This window comes from Mchenga conophoros, linkage group LG20 (genome assembly GCF_057382185.1).
Source record: "Mchenga conophoros isolate Kocher_MC1m ecotype Shallow Benthic linkage group LG20, M_conophoros_male_GT1.1, whole genome shotgun sequence".
In the NCBI taxonomy this organism is placed as follows: Eukaryota; Metazoa; Chordata; class Actinopteri; order Cichliformes; family Cichlidae; genus Mchenga; species Mchenga conophoros.
In genome coordinates, this window is record NC_140545.1 from 5,413,728 (window position 1) to 5,437,136 (window position 23,409).

A 23,409-nucleotide genomic window follows, 5' to 3' on the forward strand; every position below is an offset into this window, starting at 1 on the left:
CGCAGGCATCCTGTCTGGAAATACGTCTTTCTTTTCTTCTTTTCTTTTTTTTTGTTGCTATTTTTTTTCTTGGGTCCTTCTTTCTTTTTCGAGGAGAGGAGAAAAAAAGGGCAAAAAGGGGGTGGAAGAGGGAAGGAGGTGGGACGAGAGTGGGGTTCGGCAGGATCTGAGGCGAGCGGTGTGAACCGGGCCGAATTTAGGAGAATTGATGAAAAACATTGACTCGTGCTCTCATTCGCAAGGCCTCCGTAGCTGAAAAACAAATTTGAAACATAACCTTGGAAATCAATTAAGAAGTCCCTGAGAGCCGGGGGAAAAAAAAAAGAAAGAGGAGGGAAAGGTCCACCCTTCTCACCCCCCACCTGCTTGTCTTTTCCTTTCCTCCACTTAACAGGAACTTGGGTCTGCCCATCAGAACGCTGCCGTGTGTGAGGAGGCTTTGTCAGCAGGGGCCTTATTTAATTTTTTTTTTTACGGCACAGGGCCTTATATGCTGTCAAAATGTCTTAAGAGTCTTATTAAAGAAATGCCACAGCTCATTTCCTTGTAATGCAATTCATATGCTGGTGAAAGGGGGCATGTCTAAAGATCTAAACAGCTTTGCTTTTTAGGCTTCACATTAGGGGTTATCTGTGAGGGCTTGTCATTGATTGACATTATCTGGCCTGACAGGGCCTCATATCAAGGTTAACCTCATGGACAAAAGTGCCACCCGCATGGACACACAAACACACTCTCTCACCCACACTCGTAGTCAAATAAGGCACGCTCTCCTCGACTTCCTGTCGAGACCGGTGCTACGTACATGCGCTGGCTTCGTCGGCATGTGCATGCCAGGTGGAGATTTCCAGAATTAATTGATAACTAATGGAGCAGCGTGTGCTGAGTTTACCCTGGAGGATTGACACTGGATGTGTGCGCGCGCCTGCGTGTGTGTCCTGTGGAGAAACAGAGGGTGGTAGGTGATTGTAAGAGGGTGTCGAAGACTTACTTAGCGGCGTACTTTTGGATTCTGGTAAATGAAATACATCCCAAAGATAATAATGTGGAGTGACATGCGTCAGTCCAGGGGCGGCTGACCTCTTAGGCGAGCAGATCGTTTACTTCACTGCTGAAGAACGAGCGCAACTAACACTGCGTGAGTGTAATACACGCGCTCGGCACACATCTCCCCTGCTCCCTCCCAACAAGCCACAAAGGCAAAGAGAGATCCCCGTGACCAAAATACAACTGAAGCAGTTAATCTGTACAGATATTAGCTCAAGGGCCCTCGAGAGGTGCACCGCTGAGCCCCTTCTGCACTGTACTACCCACACTGCCTTGCTCCCTCACCAAGAACAGCAACCGTGAGGGAGGGACACAGGGGTCGTCTGCTCATTTACCATGGCGGTTGGCTTATCAAATTGCACTCCCGGTGTCTTGAAGCTGAACAAGAGCTCCAAAACAAAGCTTCAAGAATAAATTTCCCTTGTTTCAGTCCGCGGAAGCACGGTGCCATGTGCAATTGGGTATTTTTAAAGCCTTTTTTATTATTTATTTATTTCTTTTTTTTTGCCTCCTGCAACACACTTGCAAATTAAGTCATCATCTGGTGCCAGCTGTGAGTCCAGATTTGATGTACAATTTTAACAAGTTGGCCGTGTGTCCCATGAATTACCCTAAGCAGCAAACTGAATAAAAGTTGGCTGTTTTGGTACGTAGCTGTCAGAATGACTCTTGTCACTCATGTCAGATTGTTTTTTTTTCTCTCCCTTAGACCATTTTAGCTTGCTTGTCCTCTATTCTGGAAAATCCCATAATTACCCTGTTTGTGATGAAGCTGGAGGGCGTATTTGTCCTTAGATCTCAACTTTCCTGCCTGATTGCCCTCAAGTTCAGAGTCTTTCGTCCTCCGTCTACGCTCGTAATATACATTGTTTTCCTCAGCCATTGTCCCGTGCATTCAGCGAGTGTGTGACTGGAGCCGTTTGTGTCCGCCTTTGTCCTGCAGTGTCTTGTTTGTGTTTTACGGCGGTGTGACGGGAGCGTGGCACTTGGCTGAGGGCTTGTGTTAACAGCCTGTGGACTGAACTGAAGTGAAATAGTCCAAACAGGTCCTTCAAGGTCAGCAGCCTCAGAAAGACAGCAGACAATGTACAAGGTCAAATTCTAGACTAAAAGCAATAAGTGCTTTATTGATGATAAAAAAAAAAAAACAGCAAAAAAAAAAAAAAAACAAGCAGGCAGATGTGCAACCAACTGATTAATAATAAAATAGATCTGCGAGAGAGAGAGGGGGGCAGGGGGAGGGCAGGGTGGAGAAGAAGAAAGCTACCTCCTGACTTTATGTCAGTGTGTCTTTGCACTGTATGAATGTGTCTGCCGGCCTGCGTGTACAGTAGCTTTGGCAGCAAAAACATTGATCTTGTACTAAACCTAAAAAAAAAATCCAATAGAAATCCAGTGGTTTATAAAAAGAACAAAATGTGACACATTGGTGCTGGTGGCAGTTTCCCGTGTGCAGCCTCTCTCTTCATGCCTGAATCATTTCCTATCATTACTGCAGTTTGTGTGATCTGAATAGTACAGTGTGAAAGTACTGTTTCAAAAAAGATCACAAGCAACTCACTTCTCCTGTTTTGACAGTAATCTACATATCATATATATCTCATCAGTATCATGTTTTATGACAGAGACAACGTTCACCACAGGTTCCTTTTTTCCTTTCAGTCACTTTATGAACAATGTGCCTTTTGTATCGTGCCTACTGCGCTATTATCTTTTTATGAAAATAAGCAGAAGGTATTGGACTGTCGTCATCTTTTATGTGCCTTCATCGGTCGTTCACTTGCACTCTCTGTGTGTGTGTGTTTTTTTTTCCTCTCCCTCTCTCTCGTCCCCAACCTGGCAAACCTGCCAAGTAAGGAGAGCTCCAAAGTGGATCAGGCAGTGGCAGATTTAGATTTGAGGTGGGGAATGCTAAGTCCCAGTCCCAGCCAAACCCGTTTCCTTAGGAAGACTCTGAGGGACAGAAGGGCTGGGAGATTTCCATATGCTCTGCCACCCCCTCCACATAACCTGCAGTAGCCCCCACACCCACCCTGCTTGCTCCTTGGTAATATAAAGCCTCCTTTACAGCCCCTTTTGTAAATCTCTACTCTGCATAAACTCCTCAGATGTGCCCACCCCAAACCCCCATCTATCAACTAGTTGGCAATGGCATTGTTTTTAATCATCAGAACCTCAAAATTATTATTATCGCTTCTGATGCGGCAATTAAAACTTCAGGTCAGAGGCACAACGAGCGGTGATCAGCAGCCGAGCTGAGAAGTTTTAATTAGACGATCAGAACCATTAATGCACAAAAAAAGGTGTGCGCTGGGAAATTAACGGGAACGTCTTAATCAGGGTTAGCGACTCCGAAGAGGAGTCAAGTGAACAGAGAGCAAAAAACAAATCATTTCCGCACCACTGGGACAAAACTCAATTAAATATGCATGTGGAAAAATGGAAATTTCTCAGCATCGGCTGCACCGACTGTTAGAAAACTGTGGCAAAATCTCACGGCGGGGTCGGCGACCTGCTTATTGTTATTCTTCTGTAATAAAAATGAGAGAGGGGCCAGATGCTGGGGTCTGGGTGCAATGGCGTAGTTGTCCATCAGTGACTTTCCGCTTGACTTCCTTGCGGCTGCCGCAGCCTCCCTACCATACAGCGGGGCTGGGTGGAGGGGGGATTGGAGGGGGAAGAGAGTAGAAGAGGAAAACATTCTCTTCCTGCAAGCCGTAAATTTACAAAAATAAAAACATGGTAATTTTCAAGACTGTCTGCGCGTGTTTGTGTGTGGCTCAGTGATTTCCCTGAAACACACATGCACGCACACTCGCGCATACATCTCCCTTGAGAGCCAGAGACATGAAAGGTTCACTGAGCTACACCCTGGGAGCTGCAGCCTTGTCGATTAATCTGCCATAGGTTCATGAAGTTATAACTAGACTTTTTCCTTTTTTTTCTTTCTTTTTTTTTTTGAAGAGCTAATGCACCTCTCTGTTGCATATTGTAAAATAATCCTGAGTTGAATAGACATCTCCCAGACCCTGTTTGTATTAATTAACTTGAGATATTGTGGAGGGGTGGGGGGGTTGTCCCTGTGTCAGTCATGTTGAAACTCAGCAGGAATCTACAACAGGCCCTGTATCTGTGTTTGATTAGTTGAAGAGATAAGCTTCAGTTTAAACAGGTAATATCTACCTCTCTTATATACAGACCCCTCCTGTGTGCCTGCTCCATACAAACTAAAACGCTGCGGGGAGCTGGGCTGTTTATGGGGGGGTGAAGGGGTTAGCTGCTCTCTGAATTAACAATAAAGTCGAGTTATTCAATTCTCTATATGCTACACTTGTGGCTTTACATCCTCTGTAATATGACTATACACGTATTTTGGAACGAAAGCTGCCCACTCTTTCCTTTTTTGTGTCACGAAGAGGTAAAGCCGTGACCCCGCGCAGTCACGACCATTGTTAACTCCCACACCCTTTTACCCGTAGCAGCCTTGATTACAGTCTGTGCACGTTCACACAAATAATGCACTTCCAACAGCGTTATTAGGATTTGAAACACCACTTGATTGGGCATGATATCATTCTGGCACACAAACAGACACTCTGCATCAAAAAACCAACAAGACCTGTGGGGCTCGGAGCAGAGGAGGAGTTATTCTGTCAGCGCGGAGGGCTAGACTCTCACACAAGCTGTGTCATCCACCTCTGAGAAGAAGCAGGACCCAGCAGAACTTGCGCTTATGCACCACTGCGCTTATTTTTGACTGAAGATGAAAAAGAACCTGACCTTGTCGAAATGTATTCAAAATAGCTTCTTGACTTTTTCCTCAGGTTTTGGCCTTATACAGACACTGCATGGCGCTCCTTTGCGGTCCTGCACTGTTTCCAGTAAAAATAATGTCACCGCTAACATAAGCAGTTGGGAAAAATTAGTTTCAGCTGTTGTGTTCGAATTCAGACCTGCCTATTTTTTCCCCCAACTCCCAGTGCTTACCGAGGTGTCTCCTTCCTTGACAATTAGCACACCAGGCTAAAACAGACTGTAAATAATGTCCAGTGCATGTGACAGTGTTGTTTTTCTTTCTGATATTCATTAATAAGGCAGAACGCTCACTGGACTCTCAGGGAGGTTGGGGGAGTTGGTCCCAGAGGGAAAAGTTATTCTTTCATGCAAGTCCCCACAGATTTTATCTCATTGTACGGCATCATGCACACAAACGACTTGAGGTAAACAGCTTAGCGTTACCATAGTGATCCTTATTGTAAGCAATAGCAAAAAAAAAAACCCCACAGCACAAATAATAGTTCAGACTACTTCCATAAAGCACTGAATCGCAGCATGTTCTTCCTCGGAGGGAAACTCAGAATATTTAATTTGTTTTAAATCACGCCCTACCTTTAAAAGAAAACACTGAATATGTGCTTAAGATGTCTGATAATTCAGTTTAATGGCTTGCTTAGATACTGAATCAGTAGCACTCGGTGCGCCAGTTATTCTCCTCATTGTTAACACAAAATCATACATAAATAGGCGCTAATGGAAAGAAACAACTGTGTAGGGGTCATTTCCTACAAGGAGCTCGAAATGGCAATACACAGGAAATCGGTAGTTAAAGCATGAAATACTGAACACAGTAAATAGAAAGAATGACCTCTACAGCAACACCCAAATGACCTCAATCTTCCTTTGGAGAGTATTTCTGAAAAAAAAGAAAGAAAAACTTTAAGATTTATATCTTCCACTTCCTAATAGTTTTTCCAGCTGATCCCCCCCCCCCCACCTTCTCAAAGTTGCTGTCTTCTTAAAGGTGACCCTTTCACCCCCGCCTGCAATTGTCTGACACTAAATTTGTGCTGTAATGTGCCTGTGATATACGGGCCCCTCAAAACTACATAATTCCTGAAGTCATTGTTTCAGAGAGGAAGCCCGCAATGTAAATACTGTAACTGAGAAAGCATGTGTGGGTAGCACGGGGGTGCATTGTCTGGCGACGGGGGTGATCTGTAAACTCCCTCAAATTGCATATCCTCTAATGATTCCACAGCTTTGCAAAAGAAAATGAAAACAGGATTTTATGTTGCACCGATGTGATTTACATAATGCAGGCAATGGCTCACACATGATTGTGCTTGGCTTTATGGCTGAGGGAAAATGAAGAGGCTCGTACTCACTGATACAGAAAGTGAATCGAGTCTTTAAGATAGAACTTTGTTACCTCTGATATCGCGCATTTTTCTCCACTGAAACGGTGTATTCGTAAGTCAATATTGTGCATTATCTTAACAACAGTGTGGCTGAGTTAAGATTCAATACGCCATCACGCAAGAAGAAAGATCTCTGATGTGGTTCGGTCTTTAACTGTTTTTCGCTGAGCTGCAACACGCAGCACAACCCCTGGTTATTGTACCACCCTCTTTTTTTATATATATATCATAAATTCTCTTTAGTCACTGTCACCTCAGACTTTAAAAAAACAACCTCTTTGCAGATTGTCCAGAAATTGCTGCTGGGTGAATGAACTTTTGCTTGCTCTGGAAATAATGCGAAAGGTAACAGAGTGCAGTTTCTGCCCTAAAAAGGTAGCTCTGGATATGGAATGCCACATGCAGCTGTTCCTGCCTCATCACAGGACATGTTATAAAGATAGCCCCACTTGGGTTGAAATAATGCCACCCATTCCTGCCTCAAAGCACATACTATGATGTGCTATTGTTCAGAGGGGCCACGCCGGGGAGAAAAATAAAACGCTGAGACTCATTTAGATGCATAATTTCTTCTGAAGTAAAGATGTGCGAGATACAGAGACGGCGTTTTGCGCGCGTCGTTTTTCTTTTAGGAAAGAGAAAACAGGACAGTCGCTGAATCTAATCTCACTTAATAACCGGTAAGAGATCAGGGCTCTGAAAAGGCCAAAAGTGCTCAGCATTTTCACTCCACATCCTGACAGCTTTAATGCTATACAGCCCCCCCACTCAGTGGCAGGGCCACAGCCTCTTGAGGTGAGAGTGAAGATAACATTTCACAGTGTCTCTATAGCGCTGTCATGTGCTGGATTATGTAGCCGTGTATTTGCAGCTTGTACTACTGTAGGGGGTCTGATATCTATCAGCCTATGGTTTCAGCTGCTTAAGCTTGTTTTTCTCTCTTTTTTTTTTTTTTCCAACCACATCGTGCTAAACTCTGAGCTGACCAAAGAACTGTGACTTAGAAAGATATGTACAGTATCTCTGGGTGTCCTTCCAGGCTCGAGCTGTTATTGTTAAGTGCTTTTTATGTTATTAATAGCAGCAGTCCCTGTTGTATATGTCTGTTTATTTTTCCATTGTGATCTTCAAAATCAGTACAAGTTAGTGACAGGAAAAAGCAGGTTCGAACGATGTTTCCGGTGACACTGAAAGCACGCCTGCTGCCGTTCGTTCAGAGAAAAGTAATATTACTCGAGCTGTAACACAGATAGTTGTGGTATTGAGCAACTTCGCTAACCTTCTATTTGTCTTCTTCTCGTTTCCATCAGCTGAAAGGAGTTTATGCACTGAAACGACCTCAGGAAAACCCAAGATGGCCGCCAAAAGAAAAGGTGGCCTAAAACTCAACGCTATCTGTGCCAAGCTGAGCCGCCAGGTGGTGTTCGACAGCAGCTCCCAGAATGCAGAGGGAGACCAGAGTGTAGCAGACAACAGCGAGCGCGGTAGCTCCCACTACGACGACAACGAGACCAACTTCCCCGAGAGCCTGAGCCTAAATCAGAGCCTAGAGGAGGACCAGAAGCGACGCGAGGCCATTGAGAAGTGGGTCAACGGCGAGTACGGCGATGAGCCCCCAGCTCCTGACGACGATCAGGAGCAAGAACTCAAAGTCAGCAATGACGAAGATGGCCCTCCTGAGGGCGTGTACATGGTACAGCCCAAAGGCTGCAGCGATGAGGAAGACAATGGAGAGGAGGCCGAGCCTGCGGCGGGGTCTCAAGATGGCAGTTACCCTGAAGACAAAGAAGCTGAAGACAGGCCTTCAAAAGATGACGCCTACATGCCGCCGAGTGAGGCCCAAAATCGCCAAGCACCATTCTCCTCTCCAGGTATATTTTCACTGTGTCCTTTAAGCATCCTCTTTCACACGTCGTCTTCTAAATGACCCTTTCACACACGGTACATCTCAAAGCAACACTACCTTTGGCCTTCAAAGGCTTAGACAGAGGAGAGGTGACATTGCCACATCCACATAAGCTTAAGCGTGTCCATTATTGGAAAGGGAAACTCTAGAGTTACATTATGAATAGTCAGTGACATTATTACTCTAAAGAGAGATTCAGCTGGCGGGCCAGAGGGGGGCAAAACATGAACTTAACTGTACGAAGAAATTCATAACTGGAGTAGGCTTACAACGTAAGGCATTTAGGCGTTTATGCATTCTCCCAGCAGCTGAGGGCTAAGAGCGCATGGCAGGGCCAGGCTAAGCTTCATATTACACCCAGGATTACATATTGAGTCTTTGATTTTTTTCCCTAAGCTCACTAAACTTAGCCACTGCTTCAAGCTCCTCTATTACATGGAGGAGTTTGGCTTTTTTTTTTTTTTGTCAAATCCAAGAGATCAGTTATCAAATAAGTCAGAAATGGGGAAGTTATATTGCAGCCGCATATCACACTTAAGTGCAGTATTTTAATACCTTCCCACAAACAACAGTGGCTTCAACAGTGAATTCATTTAATAAATTTCTCAATACTGTGTGCTCTTGTAAATGACTCACAGTAAACCCTGTTTAATATTGACATGATGTTCCCTCGGTATAATTCACTGATTATCAAATAGATAAAGTTGGCAGAGACTTCACACTCTGAGGTTGAGTGCGTGTGTTAACGCCACAAACAATCTTTTAAAGAAAGTGCTGTTTGGTGTCATACACTTTGTGACCCTTGAAACTTGACACACACATTCGGAAACGGTGGCCTTGTAATAGCAGAAGTTGAAAACACGGAGCTGTAAAAAAGATGAAAAAACAGAGCTCGGTTATATGAATAGATAAAGCATTCTTCACAGACGCCAGTAGAGGGGGGGGGGGAGAAGGGGGGAAAAAAAGCAATTTGCAGGTGATACCGGTTGTTGCGGTGCACAAACAAGTCTCGTTTTGTGCGTGCTCACCTCACTTTAACAGTTTTTGTGCTTTCATCTAGGTTTAAGTATGTACCTCAGAGTCGTGTACACATGCTCCTTTTTGTCTTCATTTCTTTTTGTTTTCACCCACTGTACAGCCGTGGCTCTGGCCACACACACACACACTCATTCAGAATTGGGGGCAGGGGCTTCTCAGAAAATGAAGCAGGTTTCATTTCAGAGGCAAATGAAAAAAGGCTTTGTGGTTTTAATTAGTCATTTTGTTTATTTCACGGCCATAAAAAAGCAGGTCTGTAAATATGCATTACTGTTGTATAGAAGGCCTGCACCTTTCCCTTCACCGGCTCTCTTACTATTTTAAATCTCACAACAAAGCCGATGTTTGAAGACTGCGGGGAGAGCATTCTGCATCAGTTGCAAATCTTGTCTTTAGAGTTTTTTTTTCTTTTTTTTCTGAGTTGCTCTTTGTTGATTGTAACTAGGGCATCTATATTGCCATGTTTCTGCTCAGCTCACAATTAAAACATCCCCCCCCACCTTCTCTCTCTCTCCCTCTCTCCGTTTCCCTCTCTCTCGCCACTGTCTTTCAAAGGCTGATATGGAGTGCACATAATTATGCATATAAACATAGTGGCTTAATTATCTCTCACAACATCAGTGACAATGTAATTAACAAACATTGCAAGATCAATGAGAGAAACTGCGACCTTCAAAACATTTAACTCCTCACATTGAGGCATCGTGCGGATTTCCTATCAGTGCAAAACCCCAGAATACTTTTCCTAGATAATTTAGATGTCGCATTAGAGCCCTCATAAGCCAGTCAATGGAAAAAAAAAAAGTCAATGAATAAAAACTTTGAAAGCAATGACAGAGATGCTCGTAGCGATGGATCAAACAGGCTTGACCATGACTTCCATTTGCAATTCTGGGTTCACTGTAAAAGGTTATTGTTCATTTCAAGCTATTTCAAAGTCCTCTCTATTTACTGCCTGTTAATTAACTAACCCAACAGTGAGGAAGTTTGAAGCCTCATAGTTTTTCGTGCGTGCATGCGCATGTGTGTGTGTGTGAGAGAGAGAGAGAGACAAATTACTCCAAACAAATGCACATAATGTCATTTATTCAAAGCTGCTTTTTATTAGCTTAACAGTGTCCATTTAAACAAAACACACTTAAACTCTATGGCATGAACATAAATAGCTCTATTTAAATTATTGTACCTTATGAAAAAGCATGCTTTTCAACATGTTTGCAGATGAAACAGAAAACACTTGTTTTTCAACCTTGTGGCTTACACTATATATTTGTTGTTCGAAACTGACACCGTTCAGAAGGTATCCAGGCTCTAGATTAGTCCATATATAGCTACTAGCATGCATCTTTATCATCAGCAACACCTCTGCCTCTCAGTCCTGCGAGCACTGAAGCTATGCCACACTGATGGCCATGTTTGGTCAGCAAAAGGAGATATAATGCCCATCTGCTATCATATCTGGGAGGGAAAATGCAGCCTAATTGCCTCAAATATAGACAAGGCAGGTCTGTGTCATGTGTTGGCTTTTGTTTGCTTGAAGTGTCAAGATTAGAAACCACTTCTTTGTGGATTTTCCCAGTCCAACAAGCAAGTGCGGACAGAAATGTCAGGCGTGTTAGCGAACAGTGAAATGGATGAAGGTGAAAGAGAGAGGGGGGAGAGTATTTTATTTTTCTTTTAATTTAACGGGGGGGGGGGCTGGAACATCTCAATCTCGATTCAACCCATACACAGTTTCCCACTCGGTGTCACATGACACGATTAAGAGGCAGCCAGATAGTGTTTGAGTAGAAACCTCATTTACATGGTGTTTTAGAAGGGTTATCTCCTGTCGGTCCCCGTCATAATCCCTTCAAGTCCAATCATTTGCCTTTCATTGATAACACGTCACGTGGCTGCGCTGATGAACAAAGAGTCTCGGCTAATTTTTTTTTGGGGGGGGGAGAAGTGGCGATAATACCATGAGGAAATATGAAAATAGGGACGTGGCGCTCTCATGACGGAAACTACTCTCTTTGCAGTAGTTACAGGTATCCTCCAAAAGGAATGGTGAACAGGCCTGAACCTCTTTATCTGAGGTGTTATGTAATATATATTTAACTCAGAAAATTATAGTAACGTGCTATTTTTGATTGTCATTCTTCAGTCACGGAAGAAGTGTAGTTAAACTTTGACTTATACTGGTGTGGGTGGCTCTGCCCTAACTTTAGAGCCAAATGGATATGCTGTGACCTGAGACGCTCTCATAGCAGTAAAATCCAACAAGTGCTAATTTAGTATATATTCAAATCCAATTTTAATATTTTTAAAGGACTCTTCACTCAGATGTGTTGAACACCTTATTTAAAAACTCAAAGGTATAGAAGAAGCTGTTGTCCTGTGCAGTGAATCTGTGTATACAGCATGTTTTTCTGCGGTTTGAGTACATGTGAAAACATGGTAGATTTGATAAAACGATCTGAGGCAAACATGTAGGCATTTCCTCACAAATACCTGATCTATTTCTCTTAAATTTTTCATGCCCCTTCGATCTGTTCGGATACTCTTTCATACTGAGCAGTGGAACAGCCCCAACACAGTGAATGGAAATTTGGGGATTATTTTACATGCTGCGCAAGAGATGTGAAAAGCAGGGCACGGCGACTGATTTAGCAATAACTGAGAAATACGAGACAAGAGCAGAAATATTTGTGTATTAATTACCTCGGCGATAGGTGATATTACCTCTGGCCAGCTCGTGTGTGCTCTGCTGATGAAAACAGCAATAAAATGATTTTTTAAAAAAGACTTTGGACCCTGTCCCTGTGACTGTGCCAAGCTTGAGTTAAGAAGGCCAAAGGTTTTACATGGCTCAGTTGACATTATCATCTGCATTACTAGCATATCTGTGTTCTTGCCTCCTGTGTTATATGCAAACTGGCACAGCAGCATTTTTTTTTTTAAGTTGGATCTACAAACACAAGTGTTTCATCCTTCTCCCGTTTTTCTTTTGATTTCTGTCTCACTCGCTGCGCCATTTCCTCCCTATCCACGCTCCTCTATTTTAAGGCAGAGCTTGGTCCGTCACTGCTTTCAGGCCAAATCATCTTTGCCTTTTCCCCACTCTCTGACCCCATGCGTTAACTTGGATGAAAGTTAATGGGGCAGAATTAATCTCCACATAATGCAATTAAACTATACATCAACTATATTTCGCCCGTGTCCTTGGGGAAGTTGTCCAATTTAATGGACTCTTAAAATAAAAGTGATGTTTCAGTTTGCAAATGTGTTTTCATTTCTGAAGTTGACTTCAGTAAGACTGTTATTTTAAAATATGTTATTCCAAGTTTCATAAGGTGATGATATGAAATGCTTATAATATGAGGCTACTAATAGTGAGAATGAGTCATCAGATAAAAATTCAGGGTTAAATGCACTCATAATAAATGCACATTTCTAAGAAGTTATAAACAGATTTCTGTATATTTTGTTTAATATTTTGGATGACTTTCAGTATTTAGGTATCTTGTATGCATGATATATATACATGCTTTTTATACCTAATTTTCTAGTTCATTTTTATATCAGGAGCACAGTGATTTTAGAAAATTAGATTTCTCTGTGAGTCTGTCCTTTGGTACAGTCCCCTGCAAAATTCTGCAGGACTGGCTTATAGTGCAACCAAAACAGGAAGAGCATTGCCTCAGACTGCTTGTTTGTAGACACATAAATACACGAACATTTACAGATGCTGTAGGTTGCAGTGCAGAAGCACTTTTCCTGTTGTCAAATTTGCTATCGTTTGAAATAACCAGAAAAATAACATCCAGCTATTTTAAACATTTATTGGAAAGGAACACGTGCACTCACAGTTGATGCAGTCATGTTAATTTAGTCCTTTTGCATGACCACAATAGAGCATTATTGTTGACAGAATGTTGTTTCATTAGTTTGCATGACATAATATATTTTGCTCTTTTCCAGATTAATTCATTTGTAACTAGCAAACTTGATGAAAAAATACATTAACACATGTTTTAGCGAGCATCAGTAAGTATGAAGGGAGAGGGAATCATTTCATAGACTGATTGAGTGACCTGAATTAGACTACTGATTAAGATGTCTTGAGCATTGGGTTGACTTGTGATTAATTTCTCTGCTCGACAGATCAGTACACATTAAATATATGCTAATGGAAAAACTTTAATTATCGGAATTATACATATTACATAGGAGATCTTTTCTTGTTGTCTTTGTGCAGGAGAAGCGTCTGCCCTGCGAGACTATGCAGCCAACACCATGAATGAATTTCTGGGAATGTTCGGTTATGATGACCAGCAGGTAAGGGATGAGCTGACCAAGAAGATCAGCTTTGAAAAGCTCAAAGCTGCTACCTCAGACCCCTCATCCCTCAGCAGCGAGGAGGCCTCACGGCGTGCCCGCTTCTCCAAGTACGAAGAGTACATTCGCAAGCTAAAAGCTGGAGAGACCCTACCTTGGCCCATGCACGCTTCCCCGCCTAAACCAGACGACCTCAACTCAAAACTGGCTCAAGATAAGAGCGCTACCATGCTCCAGACCTCTGGTTGTCTACCAGGAGCCGAGGCACAGATTTACCCCTCCAGCATGGACCACAAACAGCCAGTAGCACCTCAGCTGGGTAATTCTCAGCCAGCTAATCCCTCTCACATGCAGAACATGGCCTCCCGAGCGTCCAAGTATGACTTCTTTATTCAGAAGCTGAAGATGGGCGAGAGTTTACAGCAGCAGAATGGTAATGCTTACAAGAGACCCTCAAAGTACGACCTGGAGAACATCAAGTTTCTGCTCCCCTTCAAACCCGGTGAGGGCAACCCTGACATGGGCGGTTCCATCGCCTTTAAGACTGGCAAAGTGGGTCGCCCTTCAAAATATGACATCAGAACAATTCCGAAGCTAATGCCAGGAAACCCCGAGGCCTCACTGGTGCCCAGTGTCCTTCCTACGCCACCGGGGAACCCTGCAGCTCCCGGTGTCCCCGCTGTAGGCGCACCTGGAGCCAGCATAGCGCCAGGGCTTACAGTGGACCAGGCGGGCCACATAAGTTTCAATGCCTCTGACTACCTGAAGTCCAGCTTTTCCAAGACTGACTCCATCACCACTGGCACTGTGTCCTCTGTTAAGTGAGTGTCCTCAAACTTTATAAGTTATAGAAGCTGTAAAAAGAATTTACAGAAAATGTTTATGATTCACATGATGAGATTTGTGTTTCACAGGGGAACTAAGGCAACAAATTGTATATTTCTATTTGGGAGCCTTGAGCAACACAACAGAGGACCTTCTGCACCCAATTAATTCTACAACTTTATGTCCTTAGTTAACAAAAGATGATAAAATATACAGAGTGTTGGATAAGAAATGATAGTAGTTACCCACTTGCATCTGATTTACAGTCTCCCAATTCCCTGGGAATTTGTTAAATGTGACTAAAATATTGTTTGACATATTGCATGTGTTATTTTGCACCAAAACAATCCATAACTCTGCTGAAATCTGCTAAAAACTTACATAGCCTGCCACTGAATTTATCATTTTAAGTTTGCTGGTGGATACCGCCTTGTCTGCCTTGTACACTCTGAGTCTCTCTCAGTGGAACCCCTTTGGAGCTAATGTGAGGCTCACATACACTTAACTGCTACTGTGAGTCAGTTAGCCTCACGCAAAGGTAATTGCTACCTTCACAGCAGCCAACGGGAATGTAGTGTGAAATGGCGCATAGCGCCCAATAGATCCACGACATGATGAGTTGCGAAGGCGCATGAACTGTTTACTCGCTGTAGCACTCCGTGGAGACTGATTTAGCACAGTCATCGCAAAGTGACTGACTTCCTTCGTTTGGCTAGGGTGTAACAACTCTCCCTTTAATTACTTTGGAGCCATGACTAACCTCCCAGCGAGTCACAGGGGCCGACTCAACACTGCCTGACGAGTGCACTTTAAAGGAACCAAACGAGGGGTTTGGGGAGCTAACCTACAGTCGTGTGCTCTACCAGTAGGAAACAGCTCCCAGAGTCTGTTTGATTGGTTTTGACCTTGTCTCTAGTTAGTCAAGACCTATCAAAGACACTGTTCAAGAGCCCTCAGGCACCCCTCCCTCAGGTTTTGGCCTTTGTCAGGTTAGGGCTCAGTGAAGCTGCAGTCGTGGCTAACTGACCCAGTCTGGTGCTTGTATACAGGGAGGCGATGGGGTACTAGGGAAAATGTCTGGCAGTGTATCTTCCCCTCTGGGCCAGATTAACCTCAGGTCATCCCTGTGTGGAGCTGCTCACATGGAGCTAAATGCCACTTGCTGCGAGGGAGCAAACAGGACCAATACTGTGTTATGACTGTTATTATACAGGCATTACTGCTGCCAGCTTCATAAAGGGAATCAAAACCAACACAGGTGACAAAAAAGGACCGTTCCTTGATTTCCCGCTTTAAAATTAATTCATTTGACTCGAAACCGACTCAGCGAACGTGATCCTGCGCAGTTAAATCCTCGGTGTTGCCTTACATATTTGTTTGTGTCCAGGCTGATCGGAGACGACTTGACATCAACATTAGAGCCCGAGCCCCTAGAGAGTATCCGAAAATGCGTTTTCAGAGCTTTTTCTCCACGTGCCCATTATCCCGTTTTGCATATGAGCACTCACCAAAATACCCCCATAAAAGATTAATGTCCTTTTGCTCCTGCATTTTGCCTTTCATTGGTCGGAAGACCATGCATCAAAGTGTGTGTGCTTCCATCCTTGATTCATACTTCGCACGAAAACGCTGTTATGCCACAGGAAAATGTATATTGATAGTCCAAAGTTTGGGAGCGGCTTGTAAGTAAATATTGTGTCAGTTTGTTTTTATTAACAACAGGCAGCCCAACCTCACCATTAATCCTGTCTCCTTTGTGTTTGCTCTTGCATTAGGAATGGTCTGCCACCAGATAAACCCGCCAGCGACGACATCAACCTCTACCAGAAATATATTGCCAGGTATGCAAATCCCTCAATGTGCTGCACCAATGAAAAAAAAAAACGCACTGAAAACAGAGGCAACGCTTTTTTTTATTATCCACCTATGGTGCATTTTATTCAGTGGTATGAGAATGTCTGTGTGCAGTAAATTAATTAAGAAAAGACTCAAATTTATGTGCTGAGTGGAATCTGAAGGATGAGGGGGTAATGAAAGAGAAATGGCTTGATGATAGCTTACTGGAACTGGCTGAATAAATGCTCACAGTGTGTAAAGCACTAAAACATTAAGAAGAACATAATCCTCGTGCAACTTTGTATTATTAGCTGCGACTGACGTTGAGAGGATATGAGATGAGGCCGCGTTCTTCTCGAGGTTCTGCAGTTTATTGTTGAAAACGCGAGGAAGCGACTGATCTAAAAACTCAGTCATTCACACCAAGAGAGACAAAAGCATCAGGGGAAGCGGGCGGGAGGGTGGGTATCTTATGTTTCAGTGGACACGGAACAATGTCCTCCCAATCTGGATTCATCTTGAGCCGACACTAGAAAGGTGATTATCGCTTGTTTGTTTATTCCGTTTAAAAAGAAAGAAAAACAGCATTTGAAAAGCCAAAGTGGCTTTGGCGTTAATGATTACTTCTCCAAGCCATAACATGAAGGGCACAAATCAAAGCCTTGGCACTGACAGACACGCACATACACACATCCTCTTCTGCGCGCACACATGCACACACACACACAAAACCCCTTCCTTGGACTGATTACATTTTGCAAGAAGATTTAATTAAGGAATTTTTAATGAGGCTTCTGCTGGCACTGCCAAGAACTGTTTTGATATTTGCGCTGCATAATGCATAAAATTTGTCTAAACATCTCGGCAGTTGATGCACGGGGAGGTTGCAGATAAGCCCAGATACAGTTTCAATTTCCGTGTTGGGGTTGAGAAAAAAAAAAAGGGAACGCAAAGAAGAGGAGGGAGGAAAGAAAAAAAAAATGGAAAAGGAGGGCTCATAAAAAGGGCAAATGTAGTACCGAGAGGGGAGGTAGAAGCAGGGGAGTGTCCTCTTTAGAGCCAAGGCTAATGAGTGCACAGTAACACTAAAAAGCAGCTTTGTAAATGCGTTTGTATCCACGTGTGTCGCGAAAGAGAGGAGGGGGGGGTGAAAAAAAAAGTTCATCTCTCCACCACGCTACAGTTTGATGATTTAAAGAGCTTTCGTGGTAGTGTTTAGTTGCAGTTTTCACTCTTTAAATGCTTTCATGCACCAACCATTGCCTCGGCACTTTGATCTGTGTATCTCTATTGTAACTGGAGATGCGCTGCAATCTCTGTATCGTGGCGATATTAATATTTAATCTGCTGCTGAATAGCAGAGGCCCATTAGGCCCCCTGACGCGGCAAGTGGGAATTGTCCAGAGGCAAAGTGATACAGCTGGGCACTGAGCAGAGGGGTGGGCCATAGTCTCAGGGGGATGAGGGGGGGCTTTGTGTGTTCATCGGTGTGAGCGTGCATGTGCGTGTGTGTGAAAGATATAGTATAGAAAAACATTTATAGTTTGGCCATATGTTGCCTAGTTTGTCTTCTGGTTCTGCTTTGAACTCTTTTAAAAGAGCCATCAGACCTTTCCAAAAGCCGCTGTCTTTCTCCGTCACTGTTTTCCAGCCTCACACGCACGCACGCGCTGCCAACTTAAAAACAGTAGTGGATATGCCATTCAATTAACTTAATGAACTCAGCAAAGTGATCTGTAAATGCAGCTCTGGGATAATCCTAACAAGGAAAAAACAGAGAGAGAGATGGAAAAAATATTACTTAGCCTCCTTTTCCCCCTCTCCTCTGCACTAACAGATGGAGTTCTTGGCAGAGGCAGCGCAAATGTTTATTTGTGTGTTTTCACTGGTAATTGGAGGATTTTAACAGTCATCATCGTCAGGCTTATAATCACCACCGTAAAAGTGGCTGTACTGTGGCAAGTAGCTGCTTTTTCTTTCTCTTTTTTTTCAATGTAGAACCAGACTAATATCTGGTTTCTGCACTCCAGATAAAAGAAAGCGAAAGGGTTTTGAAGAGGGCAAAGTAGACAGAGCCTTTCCTGCTCCTCAGGGTACCTGACCCTTTATCTTGCAGAGCAAGAGTGTGGTTAGCCTGAAAGAACTGTGCATTGATTTGACAAGCTTTCTCACAGCAATGAGAAATAAAGTAGTCATGGGGCTCTTGGTGATTGAGCGGCTGTGTGTATGTCTGTGAAGGAAAAGGCTTTCGGTGTAATAAGGGTCTCTTACGGCTGCTTTAGAAATAAATGGAGATAATTTGGCTGAAATTGGTGTGACAGACGGGTAAATTGTTGCAAGCAGAAGTCAGTTTGAAGGTTTGAGCTGCGTTACCTTGAAGGTGAAATTGCGACATGAGCCTTTGAAAGCTTCACCGCCTGTGTTATTTGGTTCTGTTTCAGGTGTTTTATAATAATTTCTTCATTAATTATTCTTGATTCGCTGCCGATCTTTCTTTCTTTTTCTTTTTCTTTTTTTTTGAATTAAACCGACCTCTTTGGAAACTTCAGCTTTTTCCTCCTGATGTGTCCCCAGGTTTTGTTGTCACTGCTTCGTGTGGCCCTTAAAATGTGTCCTATAATTTGGTTTCAGGTTCTCTGGAAGTCAACACTGTGGACACGTGCACTGTGCCTACCAGTACAGAGAGCATTATCACTGTATGGACCCTGACTGTAACTACCAGGTGAGCGTGAGTACCTAATCTCTTATACACATTAAACATTGCTCAAGCATTCACAGCTATTCACAGCTTAGAAAAGGTCATTTTGTTCACGGGGCCACCATCACTGGTTGAAACCAACTAGTGATGGTAAACTGCACTGACTATCATAGCACTCTTAGATGCTGGTCTCCAGTTTACCAAACAGCCTATGGGTATTTGTATCTATCCAGTTTTCAGGCATCTTTGGGCACAGTTGACCTTTTATTACAAAGGTTAATTGTAAGTATCCTTAAATATGGCCCCTTTTTTAAAAATCTATTTGTTCTTTGTTTTTCCTTTTCTGAAGACACTGCCACCGTAAGGGGCCTGGCTTTAATCCACTTTCACGGTATTAATCTTGCCCTGGTCCCATGAGGTGTCATGTATGGCACAGGAAGGAGAAAGAAAACAACACAAAGCAGATCACGATACAGGCCTCGTGTTTGCTGTAGCATATGGCCCAGAAGAGTTAGACAAACACGGGTAGATTTGTCAAAAGATGTAGAAAAAAATCCACGCGCAGCTAGAGCCGTGTGTATTTTCCTTCCTTTCTTAACAAGTTTCTGAATTAAGCCATCTTCAGATGTAATCTACAGTCTGCTCCCGATCAAGAGAGATTACAGCTTGATAAATATTGTTTATGTGGTGAAAAGCATTACAGATCTAAGCTTTCATTTTCTGCTTGAATCCCACTTCACAGTCTGATGAGACACATTCTTGGAGGAATACAAAGGAAAATCATTTCATGTCATTATTTAGAGTGTTAGTTCAGGTTATCATGGCAATTTCCACGGTCAGGTCCACATTTCTCTGTTGCTACTGCGTCGCATGGAAACACAGATATGCTTTGGAAGCCAGTTCCCAGGATGTCAATACTGAAAAAAACAGGCAGGCAGTGATGAGCAGCCCCCTTTCAAAGCGATAACTCATGAAATGTTACATGACACACACTCCTGGAATATTATCCCACTGCCAGCCTCTGGGCGATTGGCTGAGTCTTAACATTCTCCTTTCATGGGCTTGTACATGGGAGAGAGTGTGCATCTTGCCACACTAGTGGGAATCCTAAAATAAATGTTGCAAGTGGCTCCCAACCTTCATCACCACTCAACTGAAAATGAGATCTTTTTCCCAGTCAGCTCTGTCCATGGCCTATTTTGGACGGCTTGATGGATCGAATGTACCATGACCACAGTTCAACCTGTCATCGTTAGATAACAGAAAAGTGCAGGCCTGAGATCTGTAAAAAAAATAAAAAATAAAAATTAGCAAAAAGAGAAAATCTGAGACAATCATCAGCCAGATTACGGAAAAAATGTAATTTAGGTGTGTCAGAAATCTGCAGCGGGAAAACACCAACAACAGGGGAATGAATGGCTGTGAGATCTCGGCTTTTTACTTGTGTGCAAGTGGAACACATGACACAAAGCAATTACCCTACTTTGTACAGCAATTAGTTGCTCTTTAGAGTCGTTCTTTCTGATGTTTTTCCCTCAACTGGAGATAAATATGGATAGAAGACAGAACTGTCTCATTGATTTAAGCTTCTCCTGTTACAGTTTCTGTAACATCAGCTTAAACCCAATTACAGCAGATTTGGTTGCTGCAGGTCTCCGTGGAGTGACTTTTCTGTTTTACCCCCTTCCAGACTCCTGAGTATGGGAAGGATTTTTTCTTTATAAGAAAAAAATTATTTATTTAATAATTTTACAAGGCGGGTGTCTTTGCATATTCATTTATATTTACAGGCGAAACCTGCACCAAAAGTGAGTGTTAATGCTTTAATTAAAAAGGGAATCATATCTCAGCGAATTGAAAGGGAAACTGTTTTTTGGTTCACTTGTTTGTTTGTTTGTTTTTATTGTCTTCTGTTTTCCCCTGTGCACGTCTGAGAAACCATCTGCATGGAACAGAATTTTTCCAGACACAAAAACATCAGAACTGTTATCTTGCATGTCAATTGATTCGTCTTAATTTCTAAAAAAAAAAAAAAAGTGTTGGAAGGAAGGAAAAAAAAAACAGAAACAAAGAGTGTATGTGGAACATACTTTATGTTCCATGTGGAAGCATCTGCATTCAGAGAGTCCCGGGGCCTTTAAGCGCTGCATTTGGATAGAGCGCAACTTTGAGATATGCAAAGTAAATTAATAACCACAGAATGCATCATGTTTAAAGACGTCCTGTCCCTCTATATTGCCGTGCGCACATCCCTCCCCAACTGCCAATTGGCTCCTGCATGTTGCAGCTGCTGCTTCTACAGAGATAAAGTGACTTGTTGCTGATTCTGTGACTGGTTTAAATAAACACCAACCTGTTGCCGTACACCCCCACCCCCCTCCCCTTTTTGCAGAGGTTTACCAGTAAGCAGGATGTAATCAGGCACTACAACATGCACAAGAAGAGGGACAACTCCTTGCAGCATGGCTTCATGCGCTTCAGCCCTCTGGACGACTGCAGCGTCTACTACCATGGCTGCCACCTCAATGGAAAAAGCACCCATTACCACTGCATGCAGGTACACTACACAGACTCGCGTCTCCTCTTCCACCTACACACATACCCACAAAATGAACCCACGAAAGCACATGCACAAACACGGAAACAAATATGCAATTATGGTTCCACATGTTTAAGCATTACATATGGAGCAAAACAACCACTGCTCACTCTGTTAAAGAGCACCAAATATAGATAAATGCAGGTAAATTTACAATTCGTAATTCAAATTATATTGCAGAGACACCACATGCTGTCCATAAAAGAGTGTAAAAGGCACCGTTTAAAAGCACTGGTTTTGTCCAGTGCCTTTAAACAGCCTTTTAGGAGCAGTGACATCATTTTGTTTAAAACAGGTTAAGTCAGGCAAAAATGAGCAACTCTGTATAAATTACGGCCAACTTTGGAAAATCAGGCCACTTGAAATAAGCATGACTTCAGGGTGTTTCAGAGTCACTCGGCTTACCTACATATTTGTGAAGTGGAAACTCACTTTTTCCATTTATACCAGAGTGTCTTCGTAGAGCAGTTTGCAAAACGTGTCCTCGGCTAAATAAAAGAAAACCAAAAAAAAAAGGGTGAATATGAGTGAGGCTGCTTGTGCTTTCCCCATCTTTTTACTCTCTCACTCCTTAATTGGCATGGCTAAAATTCAGTTAGGTGTTTATATAAACTATACATTTTTCATCTTTTAGTACCAAGCAGCCAGTTGAAGATTATTCCCCCTCTGGATTTGTTTAATTTTTTTCTACATCTGCTTATTTTCAATGTCATTGTGCCGAGAGCTTCTCACCAGCAGGGCAGCGGTGCAGCGCAGGATGGCTTGAGATATATTCTTTTTTAAACCCCTGTAACAGCGTAATTGTTATTAGGACATTTCAGCCCTTGTTTTAACAGTCCCTGAGAACCTGCAGATGTTGGCATCGGCTCTCTTGATTTAAGGGGGAAAAGAACCGAGAGGAATTTTTTTCATTGTTTGACTCAATATGGAGAAGTTGCCCGGTTTGCGCGGGTGAAAAGTGCCACAGATGATATACAATTGCTGCTTTTAATTCAAACATTACCTGTTTTTTCCCCCCCTTTGTTGGCTCTGAGGGCTCATGTGTACCAGAGCATTTTAAACTAAAGACTTAAGACAGTCATCTTACTCCCGTCTACCCCCTCCACTACTGAAATCTGTTCTCAGAGTTACAGTAAGTTTGTGGCGACTCACCGTTACTCTCCAAATATGAATTTCATTTTCTAAAAGGCTGCTTTGCCAGGAAGGTACTGTACTTTCAGCAGCCTTCTGCGGCCACTGTCTCTTTCAGTCACTTCCTTTTTTTTTTTACTTTCCAATTGTCACGATAGCAAGATTGTTTCCAATTCACAGGTTTGAGATGAAACTTGTAATGCTCTGGTGTTGCCACAAATTAAATCTTGAATGTGAGAAAACATCCTTCTTCTACCCATTTCTAGGCCACTAGCATTTTCTTAACCACAATGAGATCCCTCCTCTACATCTAGTACAGTATATCTGATCTTTTATAGCATTTTACAAACCATTCTTGCAAACTGAAACTCATGCATGCTTTGGGCCCAGATCTTGTTTTCGATTACCATGCTCTGACTCTGCTTTTGCAGGTGGGCTGCAGCAAGGTGTACACCAGCACCTCCGATGTCATGACCCATGAAAACTTCCATAAAAAGAACGCCCAGCTGATCAACGATGGCTTCCAGAGGTTTCGCGCGACTGAGGACTGTGGCACGGTCGGATGTCAGTTCTACGGGCAGAAGACGACACACTTCCACTGCAGGTGGATTGACCTAATGTGGTTTCTCCTCGAGATTTTTTTTTTACTGTATTAAAACCGACTTTTGGCAAATATTGTTTAAAACAAAAAAAGATTCATAAATTAAAACGGATCAACTTAAATTTTATAGCATTGTGACTTGCATGTGACAAAAATCATTAGAGCACTTTGAATAAAAAAAAAAAAACTTTTATTATTTCATCATCACCT

General features: G+C 42.8%; 1 protein-coding gene across 8 annotated transcripts in view; it reads left to right on the forward strand.

Annotated features, from left to right (window-relative positions):
* casz1 (castor zinc finger 1) overlaps positions 1-23,409 on the forward strand; it is a 167,985-nt gene that overhangs the window by 129,704 nt on the left and 14,872 nt on the right. For 5 of the 8 annotated variants that reach the window (XM_085258602.1, XM_085258604.1, XM_085258601.1 and 2 more), the window contains 6 exons: positions 7,556-8,116; positions 13,430-14,330; positions 16,110-16,175; positions 18,802-18,898; positions 21,261-21,425; positions 23,030-23,202. In XM_085258602.1, the coding sequence (XP_085114728.1) occupies positions 7,600-8,116; positions 13,430-14,330; positions 16,110-16,175; positions 18,802-18,898; positions 21,261-21,425; positions 23,030-23,202 (1,919 nt within the window). In that variant the 5' untranslated portion in view covers positions 7,556-7,599. Of the gene's footprint in view, positions 1-7,031; positions 7,469-7,555; positions 8,117-13,429; positions 14,331-16,109; positions 16,176-18,801; positions 18,899-21,260; positions 21,426-23,029; positions 23,203-23,409 lie in introns of those variants that run through there. The other 3 variants (XM_085258600.1, XM_085258608.1, XM_085258605.1) reach the window with 2 other exon arrangements.